This window comes from Carassius gibelio, chromosome A6, assembly GCF_023724105.1.
Source record: "Carassius gibelio isolate Cgi1373 ecotype wild population from Czech Republic chromosome A6, carGib1.2-hapl.c, whole genome shotgun sequence".
NCBI classification, from domain to species: domain Eukaryota; kingdom Metazoa; phylum Chordata; class Actinopteri; order Cypriniformes; family Cyprinidae; genus Carassius; species Carassius gibelio.
In genome coordinates this window covers 4,273,123-4,282,178 of record NC_068376.1, presented here as the reverse complement: position 1 = coordinate 4,282,178, position 9,056 = coordinate 4,273,123, and the positions used below count along the sequence as shown (strand labels likewise).

General features: G+C 41.8%; 1 protein-coding gene across 5 annotated transcripts in view; it reads right to left on the bottom strand.

Moving 5' to 3' along the window:
- Positions 1 to 597: 597 nt before the first annotated feature.
- Positions 598 to 9,056, bottom strand: part of LOC128015296 (beta-1,4-mannosyl-glycoprotein 4-beta-N-acetylglucosaminyltransferase) — a 21,357-nt gene continuing 12,898 nt past the window's right edge. Inside the window, exons 2-4 of one of the 5 annotated variants that reach the window (XR_008183865.1) lie at positions 8,762 to 9,056; positions 951 to 8,118; positions 598 to 894 (exon numbers count right to left, since the gene is read on the bottom strand). The exon at positions 8,762 to 9,056 is cut by the window's right edge and continues 57 nt beyond it. Coding sequence is in view for 1 of the 5 variants with exons in the window: in XM_052599009.1 (XP_052454969.1) it covers positions 6,685 to 8,118; positions 8,762 to 9,056 (1,729 nt within the window). In the remaining 4 variants the exon portion in view is untranslated. Of the gene's footprint in view, positions 8,119 to 8,761 lie in introns of all 5 variants that reach the window. The other 4 variants (XR_008183867.1, XR_008183866.1, XR_008183868.1 and 1 more) reach the window with 4 other exon arrangements.

Below are 9,056 nucleotides of genomic sequence, written 5' to 3'. Positions count from 1 at the left end.
ATGTATTTAGAAGTTTGTTTCATATTCTAAGAGTTTTAAAATGCCCAGAGTTCTTGTTGTAAATAGAACATATTTCAAAGGTGATTAAAATGTTTCTTAAATTCTACAAATGTTACTTTTACCCCAAATGTAACATTATTTGAACATTTATGTTTGATATTCTTAGAACATCGAGAAATCCAGTTTTCTTGTTGATTATAATGTTACGTAAAGGTTACGATAAAGGTTCAGATGTCATGAACCCTGGAGGTTGTTGTATTTAGTTTTTCATGTTCATTAGTTGCTTAACATGATCTGGTCAAGGTTTCTCTGACCAACTTGTGCTGCAGCTTTCTGCAGGGGACAACAAGTATTTCTGTATTCAGACTTGTTTTTGATCATTTTTACCTGCGTATGTTTGTACTGTTTCTATTAAATTCAGCAACAAAATACTGCACTGACTTGTGGCTGTTTATTGTCTCTTTCCACAGAGGGAGTGTGCGTGAGTGAGTGTGTGTGTGTGTGTGTGTGTGAGAGAGAGAGAGAGAGAGAGAAAGAAAGAATCACATGCTGCCCTCTAGTGTGCACTCAGTTCACTAGTGATGAAATGGAAATACATTCGTTTTCAAATTCATTTATTACAGTTTATGTCATAGAATTATTTTTTTTACATTTTTCTTCAGGGTTAACATATAGCCATTCATATACACAAAACAAAAAGATTGTATAAATTCATTTAATATACACGCTCCTTTTTAGCAGTGCAGGAGAGAATTCAAGAGACTCTGCTTTTCGAACACTTTTTTCTCTCGGATACTCTTCATCTGACTGCGCTGATTACAGACATGATTCCATCTGTGAACCAGAATGAGAAAGAGAGTGGACGTGATTGGCGGAGAGAGAGTGAGAGTGTACCTGATTGGCGGAGAGAGAGTGTGAGTGGACGTGATTGGCGGAGAGTGAGAGTGTACCTGATTGGCGGAGAGAGAGTGTGAGTGGACGTGATTGGCGGTGAGAGAGTGTGAGTGGACGTGATTGGCGGAGAGTGATGAAGTCATATTTTAACGGAACAAAAACCATACAGTGCATTAATAAGAGACAAACATAAAAGAATAATCTCTGTGTTATACATCTCAGCGTTTTATACAAGATTACACATTAAGATGAGAAGAAATGTTAATGTCATCCTAAAATATATCCTTCAATATATTAAAGCAGAGTACACTGAATAGGTTAACAATCATAAAATGCAGTGTAGATATGAAGTTTTGACAGCACGGGAGATTCTCAGGGTGTGTCTCTGAAGGGTCACAGATCTTCAAAGAGAAGATGAAGCTGGAGGCAGCGGTAGGAAGGGCTTAATCGTATGTATGTATGCTCACATATTTAATATCCAGGTGTTGTGTGTGTGTCCATATGCCACCTCATGATTCACGTCATTATTTCCTTTGATCTGTGGTGAAACACCTGCTCTTTCGTTCCCTCTTTCATTAATTCCGTTATAAAACCGGTCTTGTATTTTATATGAAAGGTCGCAATCATTCGTTTATCACAAAACAAATGGCATGTGAGCTGCGAGGAAAGCTCCTCTGATATTAAAAAGCATAAAAGACAACACCGCTCATAGGTGAGTGACAAGACAAACGCGATAAAGACCAGAATCAATCTTCACGCAAGTATGCGAACAGAAACGCGCGGGAGAACGGTTGACTGCGCATGCGCGCTGTGTCCTCAGCCGTCGGTAGCTTAACGGCTGCCTTCTGTGGTCAGTTTCCTCTTTCTGTCATGAGTTTAAGAGAATCTAGTTAAAGGCTGGAATAAACGACAGGGTACGGTTGCATAAAACACCTTAAGTGTAATTTCCCCTTAAGTTCGCCCTTAAGGTTCTCTTAAACTGTTTCTCAAAATTACCCTTAAATGTTACTTAAGGGTTTCTTTTGGTGAAACGTCAGAAACCTTTAGAATTTCTCTTAAGTATCCCTTAAAACACAATAAGTGTTGCATAAAGCCCCTTAACATTTTCCTAAGGATAACACAAGGGTTGGAAAATGTCACCTTAAAGCTGCGGTAGGGAACTTTTGACGCTCTAGCGGTTAATAAACAGAACTGCTTGCGTCTTGCGGAAGAACATCGTAGCCGGAACTACTTCTCTCTGTTTATGTTTATGAAGAATCACAAAGGTACTGGGTTACTCCGCCGCGGTATCCCCGAAGCAATCTAAAATAGTCCGAATATAAACACTTATTATAGGTGCACCCTAGTGATTCAGGACAAGCCAAAACACGGTTTGGAAAATGGATTCATGGTGTACTCGCTTATTATATACATTTTTCTACATTTTGAACACAAACAAAGTTACGGACCGCAGCTCTGATTGGTTGTTTCTTACCGGGAGCGATGGAGTTTCTGCAAATGGCAATAGGACACTGGGAGGAGCCAGAGGAGCTTGATTTTTACACAGAATATCTGTCTCATATTCTACTGTCAGAACATAATGACAGGTTTAATAAATATGTAAAAAAAAAATATATATTTTTTTTTACAAAAGTTCCCTACAGCACCTTTAAGTGTTACACAAAAGTCTACTACAAGTCATGATCGGCAACTTTATATGTTAAACGGATTTTAATTTACGCATTTATTCACATATAAACGATGATCAACTTACATATGGCTCATAATTAGCTCAAACGTTAGTGCATCACACTTGAGAGGAAATTATTCCATAATATTTTATTAATGTATTCTTATACATATTACCTGGAGATTACTTGAAAAACACACATAAACCATATATTGATGCTTTCATAAGTTTATTGTGTTTACGTTTCTGCTTTTTATTCAGCTTTTAAGCATAGACAGTAAGATGGGCAGGGCTACTACTTCTATGAATGCGGTTTGGACTTTCAGCGCGAGAGCGCCCTCTGGCTTCGAGTATGAATGAAACACACACTGTATGAGAGTTTAGCGGTTTAATGTTCACATCGTTTTGGTTCCGAATAATCAATTCATGCATAGACTATCTTGTCTCTTTACATAAAAATATATATATTTATTCACACTAGTCTCTAAAAACCTCTTCATGGACATAGATGATGACAGATCTTTATTTGTTGTCCAGAAATGAATACAAGTCTTATGTGGTTGAATTGACACGAGGGTGAGCGGCCTAAATTATTTTTTCTGAATTATCGATTTGAGTTTCCGTCTCGTACGGTCATTGTCTTATATTTTAGGTTTTTGTTTTCCTCATCCATGTTATATTTTTTTTCTGTTTAAACTTACATGCTTTCTGCATTAACCCTTGGACTTCCCTTTGCTAAGGAAAGTGTTAAAGGGATTATATGCAACACCCTCAAGTCATTCCCTCAGGTAAGGGGAAATCACTCCTTAAGGTTCATACTCAAGGGAAAATCTTTAGGTGCCTTATGCAGCCGGGCCCTGGGACATTTGCACAGATTTTTGCCCCGAGTCGACGTGAGTTGTCGAACATCCAGATATCAGAAAATCTGGTTAGTAGAGACCCCAATTTTTTTTAGCTTCATACTTTGATTCCATCCAGTCAGAAGATATGTGATATTATTTGAAAATATTTGCTACTTTGAGCCGATTTTATAAAACATTTTATTTTGTTTTCATTTGCTATGCGTAGCATAGTTTTCTATTTCAACTATTTCAAAATTGTTAAATGTATGACGCCTAGTGCTCTAAAGTCTTTTATGATTTTAAAAGTCGTGTGGTGTATTCCAGCCTTTAAAGTCAGCAAGTGAAATAAAATTCACCCAAATTCAATTCATTCAATTCAAATTCATCTACCTGGCAAAATGCATGGTATTGTTTTTTTTTTTATTTTTTATAATTTGTCTGTACATATGATTCTTTTGTACTTTTTTACAATTGTCTTTTTGATAATTAATTTCACACTTGGATGTATGTCAAAATATAGGAGAAAAGTTTTGATGCTCGTTTCATCACAATTTTAAAGCTGAACTGCCATGCAGTTTACAGCTAGGTAGCGACTATCATGCCCAGTTAAATGGCACAAATGGTTGAAACTCTTAAATCTCAACAACACAAGAGCTTGTGCGTTTGGTTTGCATACTAGAGTAAAGTAATTCTGGCCAAGAGGGTTCATGAGTTTACCATGTTTGAGATGAATAGTGCGGTACGAGAGGACGGGATGGAGGGATGAAGTGGAGGAGAGAGACATTTCAGTCTTTCTTATGGAGTCAGAGAAGAACTTCTCTCTCCTATGACAGATCAATCTTCCCTTTTCTACACAGAAACAGGATAGTAATAAATAAGATAAATAATGCAAACAGCAATAACATTTACAACAGCAAACAACACAAAACAAAAATGACAATAAGTCCAAAACAATGTTTGTTAACAGAGAGAGGGAGAGAGAGTGGTCTGTGAGCTCCCGATCTAAAGCCAAACACCTCAACATCCCTTCATTTGATTTTAATGAGCAAAATGAACATTAAATTCAGTACAAAATCTGAGCACCTGCTGTCACACCGGTTCAATCCTAATTAAATGAAGACGAATGTGGCACAACGGTTGAGCATGGGTAGATCTCACCCTCCAGATGTGAACTCAGATATGAGTTTGGCTCTCCTGCCTGTAAAATATGTCAACTCATGAGTTCATTCAGAAGGCTGTTAATAAAGATATTCCTGCTTCTTGATATGCAGATGTGAATTGATTCAGAAAAAATTAAACCAAGTCCAGTCTTCTCATTAATGCTTGGCTTTCAGGATAAGAATGCAATTGCATCACCAGAGCTCAGTGGAATAAAACTCAACATTTCGACTGTTTTCCCATGTGGAATGCACACAGATTTGGAGGCATCTCATGCATGAAGGCTGACGAAGGCCACGAACACACTGCAATCACAACGGCATGAAGCACATCTGAGACTGTGACAGATGAACACTATAAATGCTTATGGACAGAGACTGAGCACCTGTTGCTCTGCTGAGATATGTTCTGTCTTCAGACATCTAATGCTGTCTCTATTTTTAGCCTGTTTATAATGTGCTGCTTTTTGGCACTCCAAGAGAGCGCATGAACAGGCCACATGGATACGTATTGGTGTCACAGCCGAATTGCCTTTTACACAGACACTAGTGAGTAATCAGTGAAGTCATGACTACTGGTGGTGGTATATATTTCACCATGAATGCTTGGTGGCAGTATTTTAATTCCCCGCCCAGATATTTCCTATATCTGGAGACCTGTTTTTAGCAGCATGCCTGACACAGAGATAATGGGACTTAAGTGTTTTTTTAATGATGAATTGATCAGATGGTGTCTATATATGAAAGTGGTTGATAACGAAGGATTGAATTATCCTACAACAATCCCCGTCAAATCTTCCGCTACTCTTCAGATCTCTGGTGCCAGTGTGTAAATGTAGTTCCCCATGGATCTCGAATGCCTTCAGATGGTTTCACAGCTCTGAGAACAGGGAACTTCCAGCACAAGATTTCATAAGAAACTGTTTCCTGCTCTGACTTAAAATTAAAGCATGAGAGAGCCAAGATCACCAAACACTGCATGGCTCTGTTCCAAAACACATTGCTGATTCCAGTCAAGTGTGATGCATGTTGCTAGGCTAACAACGGGACGCCACTGAACATACACATTGGACAGAACTGTTTATATCAATGCTTCTCTGTATTGAACACATTCCATTTATAATCAGCAAGTCTTTGTTTGCCATCTTGGATGGATTTTTGTTCCAAGAAGTCTGTCACAATGCATTCTTGGATCATGCCTTCTCTGGAAAAGATTTAGAATTATAAATTTGGCCAAAAGAAGGGATATTAGAAGGCAGAACATGATTTGGAACAACCTTTGTGTCGAAATGCGGCTATAATGCCTTAAAATGTTGCAAGTCTCTGTCTGTCTTATTTTTATCTGCCATCAAATGGTTCACATTAACAACTGTTTGAACAAAATATCTGATCTCAAAACAGCTCTTTTCCCAGTTTTAGGATGTTTTCCGCAAGGATTTCTCAAACAGGAAACTAATCGGTGTTGTCTGAGCGGACCTCTCTCGCTCGGCACAATCATACATATCAGCTCCATCAGAACCCAGCAGAGCTCAAACAGAGCCCTGTTTCTCTCGGATGGTCTCTTTCTCTCTCTCGTCCACAAACTCATTCAGAACAGCTCACAATGATACACAAAGATTTTTCTCTGACTGAGGAAAAAGACGTTTGAGTTTGAAGGAATTTACAAGCTGCCAACAAACCCAAAAATGTGACATTTGAGCAATGAGTTTCCTTTTTTGATCTTGATTTTGAAGTGCAAGCAAGAAAGTCTGTGCACCAACAGAATTCAGTCTGATCACACAAACACATTCACTCTGTCTCTCTCTCTCTCACACACACACACACACACACACACGCAGTCTTGTACAGTGAACACAGGAGGCGTATATTGCAGGGTCTCTCAAAGAACGCTAGGAATCATTCATGTAAACATTGACCAAAACAGAAAGGATTGTTGTTGGTTTCTGCAAGGCCTGTGTTCACAAGAAGACTTTAGCTATTGGACGGTGTTGGATGCTGGGATCAATGAGAGAGAGAGAGGAAAGAGAGGAACAAGACAGCGGTGTCTTCTCTCCCTCTCTGTCCCCCTTCCTTACTGTCTTCAATCAAACCATCTTTACAAACATTTGGCCCTCATTCTGCTCTACCCGCCTCCTGGGTTGGACGGCTTGGCGTAAGGGTTCTCCAACAAGTAGCGGTAGTGATCGTAATTATCTAACATGTATTTGGGGGCATACATGTGCTCCTTAGGGTCCGAGGGTGGGTACTCTTGCACAGAGCCGTCAAACCAGCCCCCCGTTCGGATCAGCTCCTTTATGTAGTTGAGATCACGTTTGTCTTCGTAGTCACCCCAGCGAGGAAAGTCCCCGTTCTGGGCCGAAATGAGTTTAAAGTGAATTCCCTCTGGTGTGAAACACCAGGAGCAGTGCCAGCCTGCGAAATGGAAAGGACTTCCGACCGACCACTGCACCAAGATGTGTCCGGTGTCATTCTCGTACTTCCGGAATCCTGCCATGGTGTAGTACTCCCGCCTCCGGAGCCGAATCCCATCGTTATCGTAGACGTCTCTCAGCATCCCGACGGTGCATCCGGACACCACCTCGAGGGAGCCCAGCTGCTTCCAGAAAAACCCAAACAGGGACTTCCGCATGTGGATGGCAAAAGGCTCCGTCCAGCCATCGAAAAGCTTAAGGAAAAGGACTCCTTCCTGAGCTGGAATTTCATCTGCATCATTGATTAGAAAAACATCATCAGACCGCACACCCCTGATCCGCGCCATGCCATCGCGAGTCAGGAACGTGCGCAGGTAGTCGTCGGCGATCCATCCATCCTGTCGGCCGCCGTCTGGGAAATGGTCCAGGAAGACGTAGAGGATCTTGTGGCGCACGTAATCATACGTTCCGTTGAGCATCAGGTGCAGGAACCTCAGCGGACGCCTCTCCCCGTATGCTGTGAAGTTGGACTCGCACACGAGGAAGAGATCCACGGCCCGGATGAGCTCACGGAAGCGCACGTGCAACAAATCAAACTCATGGTTCACGTTGATGGCGTTTATGACACGTCGAGGCGTCTCACGAGGGGTCAGTCTCTCTTTCGTGGGCAGATTGGAGTGGTACACCATAGTGGGCACTCCACAGTAAGGACCATGCCACCCAGGCCGACAGACGCACTTCACCAGCCGCTTGCCACGCTTGGGTTTCCCTTGAGCAGCTCCGGACTCCTCCACTGATTTTGCTGAGGTGTGTGACTCATCAGGCTTCTGCAGTATTCTCCGCTGGCCGATTCCAGCTATGCTGGGTCTTGCTTTCAGTGTCTCTTCTTTAGGCGGTGCCACCTCCGTCCCCTGACGGAAGCACAGAGCGCCTGCTTTGGTGCGGACGAAATAAGGGGTGCGGTCATTCTGGAGGACATGGATGCGGCGGTGCAGGTCGCCCAGGGATTCCAGCGGGTCCGGAGTCGATGCGTGATGCAGCTGAAGCTTGTTCAACGAGTCTCTGATTGCAGAGTCTCTCTGCGGGTCGGGCTTCTGGTTGGTCGGGCTGCTGGGCTGCCAGGCAATCAAACCTCCCTTATGGACCTGATTAATGAAGAACAAGCCTCATGAGAAGACAGCAGAATCTGGACAAAGTTTCGCTGACTCTTAGGGCTAAACGAATGACACAAATCATAATTCATTTGTTTACAGTGGGACGTGTTCAGGTTTGAATGCACCATATTCTATATTTCAAGTGAATTGAGCAGCATCAAGAAAATCCACTATTATTTTCATGTGCCAAAGCAAACAAACGTGAAACATCTGAGTAAAACTTGCTCAATATGAACAATTGTTATGAATAACTTGAGACACAATAGGAGTCGAATACTGTAATCAGCACATTCACGATAATTTGTGGAAGCAGTAATCATAATCTTGAATATTTATTAGCCCCAGTGATTGTTTAAATACCTGGTCCAATCAAAATTAGAAATTATATTATGTATATAATTATTTTATGCATTACATGATGTATGCATTGCTATTTTCCATGTTTTGGCTCTTTCAATTGCATTGTCTGTAAAATAAATCTGTTTGTTTGAGTGACTCCACAGTTAAGGTTAACTCTAACATAAATGGGATGAGTTTGAGGTGGGAATATCCATCTGACCGACCAATGACAGATGTGGGAGTGTTGTTTGGTGCAGAAAACACACATGACTTTACAGAAGAGCAGAGCCAGTACCTCTGTAGGGCCCAAGCTCCTGTGCTGTGGATCTTCGGGTCTCTTCCACGGCTGTGGTGCTTCAGGTTCTTGTCCGGTGTCGAGCACCAGGCCTCCTCCGGCCCGGAGCTTGCTGTCCGACAGCCTGTGCAGCGGGGGAGGGCCTTCCTCTGGGGAGGCACTCGACAGCGGGGTGTTGCCCTCCTTCCAGAAGAAACCAGTGACCATGATGAAGGATTTGATGTTAGGGTAAGGTGCAGACAACTCCCTCAGCAGGGACACGTAGTGGAGAGCCTTGTAGTAATGCAGGAAGGAA